The sequence below is a fragment of the Phragmites australis genome, chromosome 8, assembly GCF_958298935.1.
Source record: "Phragmites australis chromosome 8, lpPhrAust1.1, whole genome shotgun sequence".
Lineage (NCBI taxonomy): Eukaryota > Viridiplantae > Streptophyta > Magnoliopsida > Poales > Poaceae > Phragmites > Phragmites australis.
In genome coordinates this window covers 31,386,234-31,407,170 of record NC_084928.1, presented here as the reverse complement: position 1 = coordinate 31,407,170, position 20,937 = coordinate 31,386,234, and the positions used below count along the sequence as shown (strand labels likewise).

Below are 20,937 nucleotides of genomic sequence, written 5' to 3'. Positions count from 1 at the left end.
TAACCATTTCCTTAAGAATAAGGCAACGGGTTTGACCAACTCCTGCCTATGATCGGTAGGCACGATCTCAACTATTGGCTTGGTTCCAACTCATACCACACCTATAAGAGAGAGGGTTCCTGGCGTCCTATAATGAGTGAAAAAATGCAACTAATGGTCGAGAGGTCAAAACCCTTACCCCTACCGATCCGAGAGGTGTGGCAATGGGTTGAAGACCACTGCCACCACTGCAGGACAACTCTAGCGGCTTCCTCTACGCACGACTACAGCGAGCTCAACATCAATGTTGTATGCATCAAGCAGGTGGAGGTCCACACAACCCATCGGGGTAACTCCAATCTAATCAGTAATCCAATTAGATGTTCATATTCATTAGGCTAATGATCCTATCGAATTAACTCACGTTTACACCTAACATCTGTGTCTCGGTCACCGTGGGAGCCACGACCTCCAATTCAGGGTCCGTAGGGGCTCAGAGGTCATGATGGGGCTGGCCACGTAGAAGACGCCATCACAGCTGGTGATGGCGGTCGCAATGCTCTCGTAGTCCAGCATGTTGGCTTGAACAGCTACGGCCACTCCCTGGCACCGTCCAACACCATCAAGTGGGCGTTCTTAGGTCACCTGGACACCTACATACGTCCGCACAACTACACTTACCATGTCACGTCATAGCACACATGAACGCTCTTGCACGTGTGGGCGTGGTTCAGAAGGCTGGCCGTGAGTATTAGGGGGGTCACGCACGATTCCATACGTGCACCATGTACTCCTGCTGGAGAGGAGGCGTTGCACCAGCTACGAGGCGATGAAGCCTCCCGTGCCTGTCAAGCACACTATCGTCGTCGTCTTGCCTCCGCCAGCCTCCATTGCGCCTCACTGCGCGCTTCTATGTGCGTACGTGTGTTCCTTCCAGAGTTTTGCGGTCACTACATATGGCTTACGTATTTATAGGCCTCTGGTCAATCGGTCGTTCATTTGCAAAGTTTGTTTACATTTGATCGTCCATTAGGCGCGTGAGGAAGCTTGGGTGGATCCAACGTATATGGAATGAGGACACATCCCTTGCTCAATTTCTTATTTTTAATGGACTTAAGTTTTTTCTAAAATTAAAAAAGCTCAATCGCTGATATATCTCTGCTTAATTTTTAAATTAGGTCCACAACTATGCGGAACCGTAGGGTCAGCTTGACCCTGTCTTATGCCTTCTAGCATCAACATAAGGTTTTGGTGGCTTGTTCTAGGCAATTCAGGATTTTTAGAAGGTGCCTATGGACTCTAATATGGATTTTTAGGAGAGCATTTCCTCTTTCACATACAAATTCAATGCGAATCACACATAAATTGAATGGCTTAAAAACAGGATTGTATGTGAAAGACGGCATTACAACCATGTTTTAAGGCACGGCTTTTCGTACACGTGGGCTTCACGATGATAACAGACAGGTTTCGATGAGACCAATGGTCCAGTGGTTCACACCGTGCCAGCCCCACGAGCAAGAAGCCTCCATTTTTGCGTGTTTTGCACGAAACTTTGTGTGCGCGACGACACGTTGCCTTCGGCGGCAAGGCGCAGCCCAGCGTTGCTCGGGCGCTCAGCCCGCCCGTGCACGTCCCGTCTCTAGGTATTTAAGACCCCGGTGCGAAATGCAGAATAAAATTGGAAAATTGGAAAATTTATATAACGAAGTATGCTTTCACTTAATTATATAATTTTAATATATATTATTTCTGACAGTATTTAAAAATATATTAAATATTAATGCTAAAAGAGTAAAAGTAGTACTTAAGTAATAAATTGACATCGTATTCTAATAAAAAGCATCATCCTTTTAGTATTTTTTAAATAAAATTTTAATTATATCTTTATACTTAATTATTTCTAAAACATCATTTTCAAGTGTTATTGTCGTCAATTTATTGAGTATTTCTTATGTCATAGTAGAACGTAAGTAGGTCTTCAACAATTTGAGTTTAGAAAAGTTTCTTTCGTAGATGCAACCGTCACAAAAATGGTTAACAAAATTCTATCTATAATAAGGGTTTTGCTGGATTTTTCTTTTTTCTCTAATTAAATAAGTCCTTAAATAAGTTAATTAAGATTTAGAGGCCTCAATTATTTAGGGGCTTTGTGCAAGTGCCCACCCTGCCCCTACTAGTGGATGACCCTGCTCACGGCCTGGTGGACCGTGCACCTCGGCGGTGGCGTGCTGACACAACCGCCTTGGCCTCGTTCAATTTGACCGTTGTATCCTGGTTTTGGCTCACTTTTTTAATTAATTGAGCAATTTAATTGAGTATTTTCTTCTTATTGATACAATACTAAGTTCTCCTGCGGTTCAGTTAAAAAAATACTAGCGGGCTGCACAGTGAACCGTGTCCATTTTACTGGGACGAAGGATCTGTAGATTTTTTTTAGAGTAACGGGGGAACTTTATTGCTTAACAATCAACGGAATACAAATACAGTCTTGTGGGATTTGAAACCACACATGCCTGCCTACATGCAGCGAAGACGCTGCTTTTGCTAAACTATGAGCTTCACCGTTGTGTTTCCTCCGTTCATGAAGAAACTGTACCTCTGAAACTAATTCCTTATCATCTTAATCTCCACCAATACCACACTATAAGGCCCAAGATTTTTTAGAAATTCCCTTGATAACTTCTTTGCAGTCTGACGCAATTTGAGTTCTCTGAATATTCAAATCCGCTGCCAGAGCTAACCCCTCGCATGCTTTTGCCTCTAGAACAGCAGGTTCAGTCAAGTCCTAAAAAACGACTGCTGATGCCCCCAGAAAACTGCCCCTTTCATCACAGCACACATCAGCTACTGCCCCTATCTCTCCTGATCTTGACAAACCTCCATCCACATTTATCTTTGTCATTCCCGAACTAGGAGGTAACCAGCTCTTTCTTTGTCTCGAACCTGTCCCCAGAGCAACAGCCGAATTCTTCTTAACCGGGATCATATCTATTTCAGACAAGAACTTCTTTATAAAACTGAAGGTGGACAGAGGACTCTGATATTCATTCTCATGTATAGCTCTCCTTCTCGCCCACCATATGGACCATAAAGTCACCAGAACTTTCACAAATTCCTGTTGTGATAACTTTTGATTCAAAGCAAACAACCATTGTTTTGGGTCAGTCCTTTCTTCATCTACAATTGCCTCCGTCAGCTTCTCATCTAGCAGAACCCACACACATCTGGCCATGTTGCAATCTACCAAAGCATGCCTCCACGAGTCTACTGCTGCATTACAAATTGTACAAACCGGCACCGTCGCCATCTTCATGTGGCATCGAGCTTCACCCGTTGGCAGAGATGCCCTTGCAAGCCTCCAAGCAAAAACTCACAATTTTGAAGGTACAACAGTTCTCCAAAGCTTCTTCCAATCGTTTCTAACTCCAGCACCATTTGAAACTTCTACTCGTCCTTCAAGCAAACTTTCTTGGTGACTTCTTGTCTCAATAAGCATTCTATATGCTGATCTAACAGAGAAAATGCCGGTTCTTTCATAGTGGCAGGCCCAAAAATCAGCCTGTGAAGTTAAACTGAGGGGGATCTTCAGAATGGTCTCCACATCCATATCATACAAGTGCATCTTTAATTTGTTTTCATCCCATCTCCTTTCATGTGCAAGAACAAGCTCTGACACTAGTTCTGGCGGTTGTGCCGACTTTGGACAGATTGGTCTCAGATTAAAGTCTCTTGGTAACCAGTTATCCATCCATATATTTGTTTGCTCTCCCGTGCCTATACACTTTACCAGCCCTTGTTTTAAAACTTCCACTCTGCATGAAGTCCTCTCCAAATTTGCGAAGGCCTATCTCCAAACTCCGTATTCAACAGATCATTTTCCGAAAAATAGACTGCTTTCAACACCCTAGCGCTCAGAGATTCAGGACTTTGCAATATTCTCCATGCTTGCCTCGCCAGCATAGCTAAATTGAAGAGCTCAATATCCTTGAATCCTAAGCCGCCCATATACTTAGGCATCACCATTGCATCCCATGCCACCCATGCTGTCTTCCTTTCCCCTGCTTTACTTCTCCACCAAAATTTTCGAATCAAAGCATGTATATGCTGGCGTAATTCTCTTGGCAGCAAGAAACACGCCATGGAGTAAGTCGGAATGGCCTGCGCCACAGACTTAATGAGAATTTCCTTTCCCCCCGCCGACAAGCACCTTTCCATCCATCCTTGAACCCTCTTCCAAACTCGATCTTTGAGGTACTGAAATGCACAATTCTTTTGCTTTCCCACATCTGAGGGTAACCCAGGGTACTGTTCATTCAAGCTCTCATTTTGAATATCAAGCAAAACTTTAATTTCACTTCTCCTATCTTCTGGACATCCTTTTCCAAAGAATATGGAGGACTTATCAAGGTTTACCTTCTGCCCAGAAGCATTGCAATACTCTTGTACACGGTCCCTCACCCAAGATGCACCTTCTACCTTTGCCTTAAAGAAAAGGATACTGTCATACACAAATAAAAGATGGTTTACCCGAGGTGCCGTTGGTGCAGCCTTGACTCCGGCAACGTTATCATCTGCCATCCCTGATTTCAGCAAACATGACAGCCCCTCCGCCGCCAACAAAAATAGATATGGTGATATGGGATCTCCTTGACGTATCCCTCTCGTTGGTTTGAACTCCTGCTGGTGCTCCATTGAAAAGCACCGAGAAGGCTACAATGGATACACACCTCATCACCGTTTCCACCCACCTTGGTGCAAAACCCAGCTTAAGTATTATAGCTTCCAAATATCTCCATTCTACTCTATCATACGCCTTCATCATGTCCAATTTCAGTGCACAGTGTGAATTATTCTTACACTTCTTCTTCTTCATAAAATGTAAACATTCATAAGCAGTAATGATGTTATCTGTAATGAGCCTTCCAGGAACAAATGCCGACTGGTCATCAGAAATTACCTCATGGAGAATCAGCTTCAACCGGTTAGCAAGCACTTTGGATACAATTTTATATATCACATTGCACAAACTAATCGGGTGATATTGAGCAAGAGAAACTGGGTTTGATACCTTGGGAATTAAAACAATGAATGTCTTGTTTATCTCCTCCAAAGAGTCCTCTCCATTGAGCAACCTAAGCACTATAGCTGTCACCTCATTACCACAAATATCCCAATGTTTCTGGAACAAGTGCGCCGGGAAGCCATCAAGCCCCAGAGGTTTTGTTGGGAACATTTGAAATAAAGCATTCTTTATCTCATCTTCACTGTACAGTGCCGTAAGCATATCATTCATGTCAACCGTAACCTTCGTAGGTACATGTGATAGTACCTCTCAATCCCGATCGTCTCCTCCGGCTTGTACAACTGCTCATAAAAGGAAGTGGCCGCTCCTTCTAGCACCTTTGCATTCTCGCACACAGTACCATCTTGAAGGATCAGCTTGTTTATTCGGTTTTTCCTCTTTCTCAAGCTAGCTTTTTGATGGAAGAATTGAGTGTTGCTATCTCCTTCTGCCAGCCACTGCACTTGTGATCTTTGTCGCCACAAGATTTCTTCACGCAAATTCAATTCGACAATTCGCTGATCCACCTTCTTTTCCTCGTATGAAGGTCTGACACGAGCCGGATTCGAGCGCAGCTCAAGCAGCCGCTTACGAAGCGCCCGTAGTTCAGACCGCACATTACCAAAAGACTCCTTCCCCCATGCAGATATAGATCCCGCCATCGTCCTCAATTTTTCGCACATCTCTTTGGCTGATTGACAATGCATCGATCCCCGTGCTTGTTCCAAAGTAGGGCGGAACCCCTCATGTCGCTCCCATGCTGCCTCGTACCGGAACAATTTGTCCATTGCTATGCGCTGATTAGCAGCCTCCATATTATTCAACAACAAAATCGGGGAGTGATCTAACTTAGCGGCTAGCAAATGCCGAACAGTGGCCTGTGGGAATAAAGCACACCGATCTCCTGTAGCAAGAGCCCGATCAAGTCTTACACGACAATACTGGCCGGCAACTCGAAGATCCAGTCAAGACCTATGTAGCCCAGGTCACATAGCTCACACTTGTCAACCACATCTCTAAAAGCTTCAATCTGTCCCCAATCTCTTTCATTCGGTCCCATATGTTCTTCCCTCCTGAGAACCTCATTGAAGTCACCAAGACATAACCAAGGCAAGGATGAGTCAACCTTCAAGAAAGACATCATCTCCCAAGTTTTGTATCTTAGACTTCTGTTCACTTCTCCATACCAGACCGTCAACCTCCAAGGCTCCTTTCCCACCTCCCTAACCTCCGTATCAATATGATACTTTGAGTAGTTCCGCACCATTACTGTCAGAGGGTTCTTCCAGTAGATGCATGAACCTCCACTCCGTCCACTGCTACTCACTCCAAAAGCATGATCGAACCTTAGGGTTCCCGCCAGCCCCTCCACTCGGTACTTCGCTATTTGAGTCTCAACTAGACAAAGCACCGATGGCGCATTTTCCTTCGCAAGATCGCAAAGCTCTTTGACTGTCGCGGGATCGCCAATCCCACAACAGTTCCAACATAAAGTACTCATTGCGCCCTGCGGCACTCCTCCGCGGAGCCTGCCGATAGCTTCTCATTGGTTTCAACATCATCTTCCGCCCTCTTTTTCTTCTCAAGCTGCTTCGATGGTGTAGATGAGCCACCACCTATGCCTCCCGCTCCTTGACTTCCTTCGTAATGCCCTAACAAATCAGACACTTTGGGAGGAAAATCTTATGGGACCTGGTCTACAACTCCATCAAGCTGGACCCTCTCCACACAGCGACACGTGATGACACTAATCTTAATGCATCCATCCCACTAACCACCCCCATTAATCAAGAGATTCCATTACCGATTCCTACCCTTTACTTCTAATCATGATCTCCCTATCGTAATTCTCTAAAACTTCCATCTCAAGAAGACGATGGCTTCGTTCGAGCACGACGCCATGCTCACGGCGGCCTTCGATCATGACGCGATGGCAGCCACCTCGGGCTTCATCCACAACAATGGTCCGGCTGGACACGGGCTTCATCGCGACGACATCGCCAACGCCGTCTTTGACCATGACGATGCTCTGGATGGAAAGGGCTTCCACCACGACTACATCACAGGCGTCGGCTCCAGCCACAATGGCGCTCTGACCGGAGAGGGCCTGCATCACGCCGACGTCGCCGATGCGAGCTTAGACCACAATGGCGCTCTAACTGGAGAAAACGCTGCAGAGAATTTGGAGGTAAGCCACAACGATCTATAGTTGTCTTACTGATGCTAGAACATTCAGGTTTATCAAAACTGAATGGTATATACATAGCTGACAGGAAAATGCCCCCAGTTCGTCTGATGGTCACTTGTGGGATATTTTCTTTGATTCAATAAATTTATCACTAATTTATGTACTTAATGTATGTCTATAGGTGAACAATCAAAGTGCATCCTCAGAAAATGTACCAACAGTGGGAATGTGCTTTGCATCTGAAAAAGAGGCTCACAACTTCTATAATTCTTATGCTAAAAAGATTGGATTCAGCATCCGATGGTGCCATAGGAAATAAAGAGCAGATGGCACTATATCTTCAAGATATTTACTTTGCAGTAATGAAGGTAAGAAGGGTATTCATCCAACTCATGAAACAAAGAAAGAACAAGCTTCTTCAAGAACATATTGTGGGGCTCGTGTTCAGTTCTCCATCACCAGGGAAGGTATTTGGAAGATACAAAAAGTTATACTTGAACACAATCATTCTTTTGTAAGTCCGGATAAGGCGCATATGCTTAGGTCACAACGTCAAATGTCAACTGCCGATTAGCACATAATGAAGAAAATGCGGGCAGCAGGAATCAAGCAATCTGAAATATTCAGTTTCTTTGAACAGTGGTCTGGCGGAGCTGAAAATGTTAACTTCTTACAGATTGATTGCAACAATTACATTAGAAGTGAGCGCAAGAAGTAATTAGAGACCAATGATACACAAACACTATTGAAGTATTTAAGGGATAAACAAGCTCAAGACCCTTCATTTTTTTATGCTGTGCAAATAGATGAAGAGACTGGCCGGATATCTAATTTTTTCTGGGTTGATGGACAAGCTATCATAGATTACTCTTGCTTTGGGGATGCAGTTTCTTTCGATACGACATTTCAAACAAATAAGTTTGAAATGCCATTTGCTCCTCTGCTTGGAGTTAACCATCACAAGCAGACTATTGTTTTCGGTGCAGCATTATTATATGATGAATCCGCTGAGTCATTTGTGTGGCTTTTTACCACCTTCCTGCAAGCAATGTCAGGTAAACAACCTGAAACAATTTTCACTGATCAGTGTGCTGCGATGGCAAAGGCGATTGTTATGGTTTTCTCAGACACAAGCCATCGTCTCTGTTTGTGGCATATCTACCAAAATGCTCCAAAACATCTTAGCCATGTAATTGCCAACCACTCAGAATTTCTTTCGGAGTTCAAGAAATGTGTGTATGAAGATAGGTCAGTGGCACATTTTAATAAGGTATGGAAAGAGTTGTTGATTAAGTACAAAGTTGAAGGAAATTCTTGATTAGAGAATATGTACAAGTTGCGTGAGAAGTGGGCTACTGTCCACCGGCGAGATTCTTTTAGTGCAGATATGACGTCAACTCAAAGAAGTGAAGGGATGAACAATGTATTCAAGAAAACTTTTCGCAGAAAGCTTTCTCTTTCAGAACTATTAGATGAATATGACAAGTGCATTGTTCGTCTTCGCAAGGCAGAAAAATATGAAGACTACAAATCACGCCATACCGACCCAGTGGTTTGTATAGATAACTTGCCTTTGTTGAAGACTGCAGCTAAATCATATACAAGGACCATCTATTCTGTTTTTGAAGAGGAATTTAAGAAGCAGTTTGGTCTCTCATGCAATCTGCTGTCCAGCGAAGGGACAAACAATACTTACAAGGTGACAGCTTTTGATGATATGGATGATGAAGCAGTACTGGCTCTTGACTCAAGGACTTTGGTTATATCTTGTTCTTGTAAGTTGTATGGCTGTATAGGTATGTATACACGCTCCATAAATTTATAATTAATCTAGTCAGCTTGTATTTACCTTACAAAAAAATCTAAATCATGTAGGTATCTTATGCAAGCATGCTCTGAAAGTTTTCAACAGCTGCAATGTTGTCACATTGCCAAGTCAGTACATATTGAATAGATGGACAAAATATGCAAAGCAGGATCTATTTTCTTCTAAACTACCAAGTGACAAGGATAGATTAGAACCCCAATTTTCACATATTTCTCGGAAGATGATTTCACTTGCATTGAAGTGTAAACCTTCAATCGAGATTCTTGCATATCTGAACAATGGGATCGATAAGTTGTCTTTTGAAGTAGATGATTTGCTTAGTAAGTTAAGCTTGGATGAAAAAGAGGATCCCGGAAGCTACTTCGAGTGCACAGATGAATTCGCCAAAACACGGATATCATTTAGAGCTCCTATTAGGAAAAAAGGCCCAATGACTAAAAGATTAAAGGATGTACTTGAGGGAAGGAAGAAAGGAAAAAGTAAGGCTGCATCAAAGATATGTACATTTTACTCTTCATTTTTTTAATGTCTGACTTAGTACAAATTTTCTCCCTGATTCCATATATATATGATGTGTATGATGTGTAGGGAAAGGGAAAAGGTGTTCCAAAAATGCAGTTCAGAGGGAAACAACTAATGTAGCTCCTGTTGAACATGTACCAATCGATGTAAGATTAGTATAGTATCAATATTCTATCTCAGATCAGTAACTCGAAGCCTAATCTTGTGTTCCATTTTCTTTATTGCATAGGGCACACTGGAATTCAATGTTTGTGCTAATAATATAGCTCCATCATCGACCACTTTGTCAGTTGGTGATTATCTTGGAATATTTATTCCAAATATCCATGGAGAATTTACAAGTCTGCTACTTCAAGCTCACCGAGATGCTACAACACTGTCTACTGTTAGACGATTAGATTTCGATGAAGGACATAGTAGAGGAAGGTTGAGGAGTGACTTTTCATCATGATCAAGAGCTGGAGCACGAGTAGCAAATGGCAGTAGCATATTTACTTGAGCAAAAAAAAAGACCGCTTTTCTTGTGATATTTTCTTTTTATTTTATTTTCTATCGTCCAGTCAGTGTGTAAACTGTTTGTGATTGCATAACTGACATACCAGATTAGTGAGAGTACAAACATTCAGTCATGACAGAACAAAACCATAGTGTTTGCCATGATAAGATAAAAACAAAGTTCGGAGAGCAGAGCGTTATGCAAAACGAGTACTACAAACTTGATTAATATACAAAATCTCCAAAAGCAAAACGAGTTGCATGTGTGACTAGTGAAGTATGTTTGATCTAGCTAGTAATTTACAGAGGATAACAAGAAAGAGATTGGATGACTGCTTAATACAGTGCTACAAACTTGATTAATTTATGGTCGCAAAAAAAAATTGATTAATTTACAACATTGAGAATGAACAAAGGTGGAACAATTGTGACTTGTACAAAAAAAGCCTGCATGCAGGCAGGCACGCGCCCGATGAGGTATTCGGCGGGAAGGTATTGAATTTGGCATCGTCGTCAACTACGGTGCCGGCGACTCCTCACAGGCCTCTTCCAACCGGAGCGCCGTGGTGATCGGAGGCCACGTCGGTCGCCGGACATGACATCAGGGAGCGCCGTCGTGGTCAACAAGGTTGTCGTGAAGGGCTGAAGGCTGTTTCTATTCGGCGCACCGTAGTGGTTGAGGCCTCTCTGGCCATGCGCGCCGTGGTCGAGCCCTGCAGGTTGAAGGAGCAGATCGCGGACGGAAGCCATAGTTGTTTTCCGATTCCCATTGTATACCTGATGATTGCATATGGTAATAGGGAATGGATCGTTGGTTTAATGGGATCCCTTGATTAATGGGGGTGGTTAGTGGGATGAGTGCATTAAGATTAGTGTCATCACGTGTTGTTATGTGGAGAGGGTTCAACTTGATGGAGCTGTAGACCAGGTCCCATAGGATTTTCACCCGACACTTTGTTTTGAGTGAGCAAGAGTTGTGGAGTTAATCTGTTATCAGACGCCTGTGGTGGCCTGGTGGGCCGCCGTGCATATTGTGGCGTTATGGAGTTACATTTCCCACGGGCTTTCTCAAGGAGTATTGATGCTCGACAAAAGGCCATCAGGCTCTGGCATTGCAAGAGAAGTAAAGCAATATTCCATCAAAGCTCGGCCAACGCTCGGCCGTAAAGCAATATTCCATCAACAAAAAAGTGATACGAAACACAAGACAACATGCTCGCTGTGCCAACCGCGAGACGAGATGCAGAGAATGTTTTGTAGCCCAAGGATACCTAGCCTAACCAAGTAACAAACAATAAGCTGGCGGCAGAGAGCCTGTCGCAATGCTACGTTTCATACTGTCCCGTTAAATTGCCGCTCTTCACGGCGCAGAATATATCCACTAGTCACGCATGGTGCGGCTATAATATTGACTCTACCTACACGCCACAGCTCACGGGATGATGAGAATATCAGAGCAATTTTGTAGTACCGGTTGACAAATCTCTGAACTTAGGATCACGTCGCTGACAAAACAATATATACGCAGAACACTTTTGACATTACTTACCACTAAATATTCCAGACCTACGCCCAACGATTTTTTTTTTCACTAGCAGGGGCCAAGAATCCATCCGGGTCCATTGTGTTAAGAGTGTAAACGAGTAGAGACTAGAACTGGAGAATTGAAGTGAAAATCTTGTGTCATTAATTGATCTCATGTTATTCTAACTGTCAAAGGCAGTTAGAGGAGGGAGAAGATCAGCTGCAACACATTGTATGCTTGCTCGCGCGAATTCGTGCGCTGTCTGTCTCCAATCGATCAACAGGGCTGGCCCCGAGAGGTCGAGCGGGCGGCCGTCCTAACCCCTAAAACCAAGAGAACTCCTCTCGTACAACTGTATATAATATATATATATCTAACACTCCATACGATAACAGATGGAATTAGATCTAAAGTAGCAGGTAGTCCTAGCAGTCTACACAATAGAATGTAAGTGGTATAGTTACTTCACTACTACAGAACACCACATATGTAGCGTCCTATCAGTACCGATTCGACAGTAATCGGCACTGAAAACATATCAGTGCCGGTTCTTAAACTCCTGCGCGCGAACAACAGCCGAGGAGATAAGAACCGGCACTAATAGTCTGATAATTGTTACTACCACAGCTCATCTTAAAAAATTTATAACTTTTTCACACGAAGTCGGATGGGGAAAAGCTTTATATGAAAATTATAGATCTCGCTGAGATCTACAACTTTGTAGTTGAAAACTTTTTAATTTGAGATAATTTAAATACCCAAATAATTATAATAAAGTTGATGTAGTTGTCGATGATAGCTCACATTAAAAAATTCATAACTTTTTCACACGAAGTCAGATGGGAAAAAACTTTATATGAAAACTGTAGCTCTCGACGAGATCTACAATTTTGTAATTGATCACTTTTTTATTTAAGATCATTTATATATTGAAATAGCTATTCAAACGTTCGGTTAGAAGGTGTCAAAAGGATTTATTTTGCTACTATACTCATAAACGGACGATAGTTGAGATGGTTAGAGTGGTCATGCATACGCACAAGCTATGAGGTTTTGAGTTCGAGATTTTGTTGCCGTATACAAGCGAATATCATATGAGTTTGCGAATATTGGGCGTGGTCGGGTGGGTAGCCTCTGGTCGGATGTCTCTGGTAAAAAAAAATTGCCAATTGGAGTCACCAGCCGACACTGATAGTGATTTTTAATGTCAATTCTATACAGTCAGTGACTATCAGTGCCAAGTAATCAGTGTCGGTTCAAAACCCGTCACTAATGATGATTTTGAGTCGGCACTGATGAGATGTTTTGGTGTAGTGCTCCGATCCATAAAAAATCAAGTGTCTTGTCTGCCTAGCCTATTTGCTTGTTTGCCTGTTTTATATTTTCTTCCGTACAGACAATCCAGATTTATGTGTTTTATGGGATCACGACTCCAAGGTGTCTATCATGCCCGCAGCTTTGACCAAGGACATACATTAGCCATTGCCATATGAGTTTTTGTCGCTAATTTTTCTCCTCTATAGTTTCTACTCCATCTAAAATGTACCCGACCCTTGCTGAAATCGCACGTCTGAAATATGAAAAGATCTCCACTTACTCTGGCGATCAATGGATCCAATATTTGTACTATAGTGCTAACACCTACGAACAGATAGCTCTAAATATATTATAGCTGTAAACTACCTTCTGTATGTATCGATAAGTATCTAGAGTTACACATAGTAAATTATGCATAGGTACGTGAGTATTTCTACCTAACTAGCATATATTAACGCAAGCATACGTACATGTATTTCGATCTATCACAATTTATTCCTAGAAGTATTTACGATAATTTTATTCTAGCTTACCGTAACAGACGCATTACAGGTTATTCAAATTTATTGTAAATACTCACGTGTACTCTACTAAAATATTATATTTATAATTGATATATAAATATTTTAATATTTATGTTCAATGATCCCGCTTCTAGTTTAGTCTCGGCTCACTGAAATCGCCGGCCCTGTCGATCAATCGGAGATCTAATGGGACCGGAACAACGAGGGAGAGTTCAATGTGGAGGCGTCAAATGTCTCGCGCGGATGCGGTGCGCGCGTCTAGTGGCAGCGCACCGATCGACACGATTGCGAGAGGCTCGTCGTCGTCTTTCTCCCGCAGCTTTGCTTGCTCGTCTGCGCCCAACGCGCGGAGATTCATGTATGTTGCGCATATATAGTGCCGACGTGCCGTGCAATCTCGGCCGTGTTTTTGTCTGCGAAAATGGTGCGCGGCAGCAGGGCGCCTGCACGCGCTTGTCCGGTACGGTGTCTCTTGCTGGCCGTCAGATCCTGTGGAAACTTACCGGATCGGCGCGGCTCTACCTGCCGATGCGGCATCGCCGTCGTGCGAGCTGCCGCCGTGGCCTACTTGTCGATCTAGTGGCCAAGCTCCTCTGGCTCCCAAATCCCTCTTGGTGCCTTGTGAACATTGTCTTGACTCATGAGCTAGCCACCGTGCATTTTTCATCAGAGATGAAACATAACTAGATATAAACTCCATGCATGGATCTCCTACCGTAATTGAGCAAGTGCCAGCTTGCATGAACGACAATTTCGTTCAATTTAGTTGTTGATTAGGTACATTGAAATTAAATATCGAGAGCATCTCTAATAACATAGTTAATAGCTACAAGATTTGTACATATCATCTATAGGTACATCACCTTCAATAGATCAGCTATAGCATAATCTCATATTTAATACAGATTCACATGTAATAGGATTTATAATAGGTAATAAAGTATGCATGTGTCCATAGACAGACTATTATAGTTAGTACATAACTTTTCTCTTCTTCTTTTTTACAGTGCCGCCTCCAATTGCACGCCATTCATTGGAGGGCAGAGGCTTGGTGCGGAACGGGAGTCTCGAACTTCTGCCGGTCAAGCTCCCACTTAGAACCTAACCACTGGACTCCTTACCCATCCGTATAGCTTTTCTCTCTTCGTTCATTTATCCTTTCACGTAGACAAAAATATGAGGTGAACACTCTTATAACTAGCTGACAAAGATTTATTGGAACGCCTTGAGTATATTTCTGGATCAACCCCCCTTCAATTTACTCAGGCTGTTTAGTTCACCTATTGTGACTCGTGAGGAAATAGACGTCCATGCATGAAAAAAAGAAAACATGAATACAAGTGCTGATTTTATCACAAAATTAAACAGATACTTTGTTAAAATTATCATAAAACTACAAATTTAAATAATAATTTTATAAAACTACAGATTTATCGCCGATTTTATTGTAAAAATATAAATTCTAGGGGAGTTCCCAGCTCCGTTACCATGACGATGTGCCTCACTTACAGTCTCACAGCAGCTACCAGCTCATGAAACGAACTGTTCAGGAGCTCATAAAACTATTATAAATCGCAAAATTACAGATTTAAACAATAATTTCACAAAACTAAAACTTCAGCGCCGATTTTATTGTAGAAATATAGATTCTATCACAGACTTGTTAACCTGACGAATGGGTCCTACTTGCAGTCACATAAACTCCCGGACGGTATGTTTCATGAGCTGATAGCTGTTGTGAAACTACAAGTATAGCTCAGTCGTCATGGTAACGGGACTGGGAACACTCATCTAAAATATGTAGTTTTGCGATAAAATCAGCGCTAAATATGTAGCTTTGTGAAATTGTTGTTTAAATCTTTAGTTTTGCGATAAAATTGACACTAAATCTGTAATTTTGTGAAGCTATTGCTTAAATCTGTAGTTTTGTGACAATCTTGTCAAAGTATATGTAGTGTGTGTGTATATACCTTTAAAGTCAATTCTACACCTTGATTAAAAAGAAAGAAAAGAGTCAATTCCCTACACCCAGGTCTGGGCTGGAAATGAAGCTCAAGGCTCCTCAGCCAGCTCGAGCTCAGCTTGGCTCGGAGGCGAGCTGGCTCCCCAATCCACGCGTGCTCTGTTTAAGGCCTTCAGGGTTCCATGGTTCCGTCAGAGACACTCCGCCGCCACTCCGCCGAAGACACCACCGCACGCCACCTCTTCGACCATGCAACTGCAGTCCATGGAAGTATGGAACCAGCGGGGCTGGCACTGCGGAGGAGCAGCAGCGCGAGCTCGGAGGTGGAGAACCTGATCTAGGGCAGAGAAATTGGTCCACACATCCATGACCGCCTGCGCATGCGTCCCCTTCCCTGTGGCACACCGTCGACCACGCCTCCAGGAACCTCCACACAGACCGCCCATCGACCACGCCGTGGTGCAGCGCTACGCCGACCGCTAGCTCGCCTTGCAGCCACGTGACCTGCGCGAGTCGCGACCCTCGTCTCCGCTGGAAGCTGGCCAGCATCGAGCACGGGCACGAGCCACCCAAACGCCTCCGCATCGTGGTCCGCATCCAGGCAGGCTCTAACAGACTTGGCTCGTGAGCCAATTCGAGCCAGCTTTGAGCCCGAACCAAACCCTTTTTCTAACAAATATCAGCACAAACATGGCACTGATCTATGGTTCTAACAAAAGCGGTGATTAGTGAGCATTTTCTTATGGGATTTGCTTTTGTCAGCCGATTAAAAAAACATTTTTGAACTTCTAGTCTCAATGCACTCACTTCTTCACCGCGCAGTGCATCTCACTCTGTCGCCCAACCCTCCTCCATCTCCGATAGCGGGGAATGATGTTAATATATAATTGCCGCTCCCGTCAAGCTAACCTGACAGGTGCTGGCCGTTGCCTTGCCTCTCCCAGCCGCCGGCACAGTCCACCTTCCGTCCTCCACCACCGCGGCCAGCAACGCCCTGCCCCACCCCGCGCCGGCTCGCCGTGAACGAGCCCAGTCGACGCTCGTAGAATAGGAAACGTGTTTTGTTATATCATTGAAGTGAATCACCATACTTTGAAATGCATGGCGACATTTCCTGAAACGGTAATTACGTGCATGGGTCCGCATGCTGCGTACGTCCGGGCACACGTCCTGGCCTACCACCTGACCTACACTACTGCAGCTACCGATGGCGGTGAGCTGCGAACCGCTGCCACTATATACATGCAGACCAAGCGTAGCTCGATCGCCACCAAGCAAACGCACCATGCTCCGTTTCTCTAATGCTGTAGCTCCGCAGAAACAGGAAGCGATGGTCCGCCAGGTGAGCTGCCACGGGAAGCTGGCCGGCAACTGGCGCGGCCGCCGCAGGCTTCGAGTGCGCGCGGGCGGCGTTCGGTTGGGCCTGCTGCTCCGGCTACGCGTGCGGCTGTCCGGCGTCGTCGGTCTGCTCCTCCGGAGCTTGGAGGAGCTCGGGTGCCGCCCCGGCGGCGGCGCGGCCAGGTGGTCGGCGCCGAGAGCGCGTGGGCCGGCGCAGTGCCAAAGCCGGCGCCCCGAGAGGGATCAGAGCTCCTTCTACGCGGAGGCCATCGCCGACTGCCTCGAGTTCATCAAGAGCAGATCGTCCTACTGTCCTGTGAGGGATGGTAGGGGTTGCTAGTTTAACATGCGACAACTCCTGGTGTTTTGTGGACTTATGGTGCATAGTGTTTTTTCCCCTTACCTTAGTGTCACTTAATTGTACCAAGAATTCTATATGATTGGTATGAAATAATTCATATGATAGCTAATCAAGTTTAGGTTGTGATTGCTCCCTTCATGTACACAAAACATCAACGTGATGTCCATGCATGGTCATTTGAAGTCATTTAATTTCTCTAATGCATGGATTGTGTATGAGGGCGGTAAAATTATTCAAATTTGAACAAGGAATTCAGTGAGGAAGTGGCCACTGTGGTGGCTTGCATTGGGAGAATCCAAGAGCTTTGTATTTCTCTTGAGACAAGTCGAGAGTCCCTACGGAGTACTGATCGATCCATTAAACGACTAGGAGTACTAGTGTTGGAAGTAATACATACTGTCCTTGTCATCTTACATTTGAATTAGGAGAGGCGGTTAGAGAAAACCTATTCAATGTAAAGAGTATCAAGTTGGAAGGAGGGGCCATGTCCCACTATGGTATGAACTAAGCTCCGGCCCTGAGTAGTGTAATGAGCTGTCAATAATATATTTACAAATGGTTCCACTCTAATTAAGGGCTAGTTTGCAGTTTCTATGCAGTGCGGTGTAACTAAAAGTGACATAAAAATCAGCTGCCAAAAACATGGTGCCATATTGTACAAAACGAATTAAATTAAAGCGCATACATAAACTATTCTCGATAGATAAGTCATTCTAGAATTTCTATACAACTTTTTTCTCTTTTTTTCCTTCTCACTCTTGCTTAATAAATGGTACTGCTCTTACAAATAAATGAGTCATTTTTTCTAGTGCATTATAAATGAAGGACAATAATATCATTTTATTTACCTTTTAAATCCTTACCCACAAATCTTAAATGACCTAGATTTATAATCAAAACGATCGTTCTAATTCTAATCCCAGAAGGAAACGGAGGCTTCCAAGAGGCTTGACCCTGTTTCCCCGTATAGCCCAGCGACACCTATTCCGCGTTACCGTTTTGTTCAATCTATCTGTTTGGGAGTCGGTTTCTGCCCATGTTTTTGGGCCGCAAGGTTAAGGATCCGGATCCCCTGACGGCAAACATTGCAACGCAGGTGATTTTTATAAAAAAATACTGTTCTAATTTACCTGTTGCTAGATACTGTATCAATACAACTCATCCGTCCGGAGCGTGAAGTCAGGGATCCCGATATCAAGGTTAAACGGGGTAGCCATCTGGTATTATGATAATCGACCTCAACGCATATGGAGCATGTAACAACATTTACCAATTTTGAAGTAGAATTTGTGCAAGATAACGTACGTAAGCCTAAATGTCAAGCGGTATTTCACCCGAAAAAGAAGTCAAGTGGAATAGTAACAAACAGAAAATGAGTAGAGCTTTTCAAAGGGCAGAGAAGCTTTCTGTGGCAGCAAATGACTTGTGAAACTATAAATGACACTTCCAAATGCGTCAGATAGAATGCGTAGCACATGCAGAATTGAATCGGCACAGATAGAATTACTGTTGCAGCCTCGATTACTGTAGACAAGCTTGGCGATCCATGGACTTTATGTCTTTATTAAAGCACTTCAAAGCTACCGGGGGATAAGCTAGTCAGCCAGAAGATGCGTTGATGTCACGATCCAGTTCAAACTGTTGAGGAAAATATGAATTTTGATATTTTGGTGGGCCTTTTCTCTTGTGGACTGGCTGGGCCATTGGCCTTTGGTGCTGTTATTGCCCATGCGTGCTGTTATTGCCCATGCGGCTGGAGTACATGTGTTAGTGTTTGGTTCAGCTAGGGTATAGAGAAAAAGAACGAGTCTAGAGAGAGGGAGAAGGTGGCAGTAGCATGTGGGAGCCGGTGGTGGCGTAACCACCCTCCCCGTTCTCTTCGGGAGACGGGTGGTGATGGATGGCGTCGTGGCTCCTATTTGTAGGCCCTCTCTTCTTTGCTTGTTTGTCATTTTTTTGAAATCCTCTCTATGTGCTTGCTCCCTCACAGATTTCTCATTTGGCTTTGGGATTCATCTCTTGAGCTCAACCTGAGAGGAAGCTCGGGCTTTTGGCTTGGTGGTCTTGAACCACAAGAGATTGGTGGAGGTGCTCTGTGCTTGGTGCTCGTCAGAGCTGTGGTTGCCGGGGCTCGCTCGCATATGTCGATGTGGTGCGGTGAGGCCTTGTATCTCTGTCATCCCTTTCACCGGCAGCATCTAGCGGGTGGTTAGATTTTTGGGACAGCTATTGAGTCATGCCTTACCTCGATTACCAACTCGTTTCAACGATTCTCCCTGTGAGTTTCCATCTTCTTTTTTTATCTGAACAATCTAGATGCATGGTTATAATAATCAGTGATGATTGAATACATTGAAATTGGATTAGATAATTGAGTATAGTAGATAAGATTTTGTTGGTTCTCTAATTACTAAAAGGCATAGACAGCAACCATGTTTGCGCTTTGTTTCTATATGATCGGTTCTAGTATACCGATTTTGAGTTTCTGTTGCTTTCAGCTTACTACCTACTTGCATTGAAGGCCTTGACATGAGCTACTGTTATCTATGATTTGGGCTTAATTTGTTATGGTTGGTGTATGAAAGAGCATTAGGTTTGGTGCTTCTGTAACTGTGGTTACAAGCTCCTGCTGTTCTGTTGTGTTGCTAGTTTCTCGTTATATAGGAGCTTATTTCTCTTCCAGTGTTTAATCATTTGATCAGTAATTCTGTCCAGGATGCTGTAGTAATTCAAAGAACTGTTTATCAGGATCTTGTCTAGCTGTGATCTCATTTTTCTTGTTCAATTTGTGATATGTCTAAAGATCAGCTTGGGAGTAGATCTTTATAGGTCTGGGGCCGGCTGTTAAGAATCCTTTAAGAGCAAATTTGACACCACATCATGATGTTTAGTACTGTTTCTGTATAATGTTGAATGATCTCTTTATTTTTGTGCTGACAGCTCATTCTTCCATGAACATATATTTTATATGTTATGTTCTATTCTTGTTATAGTTTTTATGGTATATGAATATATATGCTCTTATTATCGTATATTTTACAACAATCCAGACATCCAACTACTTCTGTGATGGCTAGCTCCAGCTCTTCTGCCCTACCACTATCGTCCTTGGACGCGATCAAACCTGAAAGCTTTGATGGAACTAGCTTTAAGTGCTGGCAGACCCGGACGAGGCTTTGGTTGACGGAGCTTCAACTTTTCTGGGTCCTCACCGAAGAGCCGCTCACCCCTCCAGGGGAAGCCGTGCTAGACAAGGTCGAACTCAATCGCATTACGGAAACCAACACTTATCGGTCGAATTTGAATGTAAATTCAAAAAAATATGAATTTTGGTCAAATTTTATCCATATTTGTGATATTCAACAGTTAGCGCTAGGGGAAAAAAAGCTAGGGGTGGCCTTTATGCATGAGATCCACCCTAAGCATTAAAATATGGAAGACACTGGTTTTCAGTGGACTGAAAAAATGAGGGATATAGTCGACGCATGTCATTTCCATACGATCGAGATCAAACCGTGTATGGATCTTCAACTACCTCTAGCCACTTGTCATTTATTGGCTCCAACGCCACACTCACGTAACCTGCCTTCCTCGCCACACTCTCCCCTCTTTCGTCTCCGGTAGCTCTCCTGTCATCAAATCTGCGCTATCGCCTGTCATTGCACTAACATCTCTATTTTTTATCATCACCACTACCATTCACCGGTCGTCCTCCACCACCCACGTTTAGGAGATTTTTTATTTTTATATTTTGAAATTAGATATCTATTTGAAAAAATTACAAAAATAGGTTAGTGTCATGTTTTGGAAGGGTGGCATCAAGCTATCGTCC

At 43.6% G+C, this 20,937-nt stretch overlaps 3 protein-coding genes across 3 annotated transcripts; 2 read left to right on the top strand and 1 right to left on the bottom strand.

The window, feature by feature from the left end:
• Window positions 1-3,780: 3,780 nt before the first annotated feature.
• Window positions 3,781-5,832, bottom strand: LOC133927739 (uncharacterized). The gene is made up of 4 exons (XM_062374150.1): window positions 5,312-5,832; window positions 5,051-5,246; window positions 4,731-4,921; window positions 3,781-4,480 (listed from the first exon to the last, which is right to left on the bottom strand). The coding sequence occupies exons 1-4, from the start codon at window positions 5,830-5,832 to the stop codon at window positions 3,781-3,783; spliced, it is 1,608 nt and encodes a 535-aa protein (XP_062230134.1).
• Window positions 5,833-6,920: 1,088 nt separating this feature from the next.
• On the top strand, window positions 6,921-7,551 carry LOC133927738 (uncharacterized). The gene is made up of 2 exons (XM_062374149.1): window positions 6,921-7,232; window positions 7,414-7,551. Exons 1-2 carry the CDS (start codon window positions 6,921-6,923, stop codon window positions 7,549-7,551), a joined length of 450 nt encoding a protein of 149 aa, XP_062230133.1.
• A 9,140-nt stretch (window positions 7,552-16,691) lies between these two features.
• Window positions 16,692-17,172, top strand: LOC133927737 (uncharacterized). Its single transcript, XM_062374148.1, has one exon. The coding sequence runs from the start codon at window positions 16,692-16,694 to the stop codon at window positions 17,082-17,084; it is 393 nt and encodes a 130-aa protein (XP_062230132.1). The 3' UTR covers window positions 17,085-17,172.
• The last annotated feature ends 3,765 nt before the right edge of the window (window positions 17,173-20,937 follow it).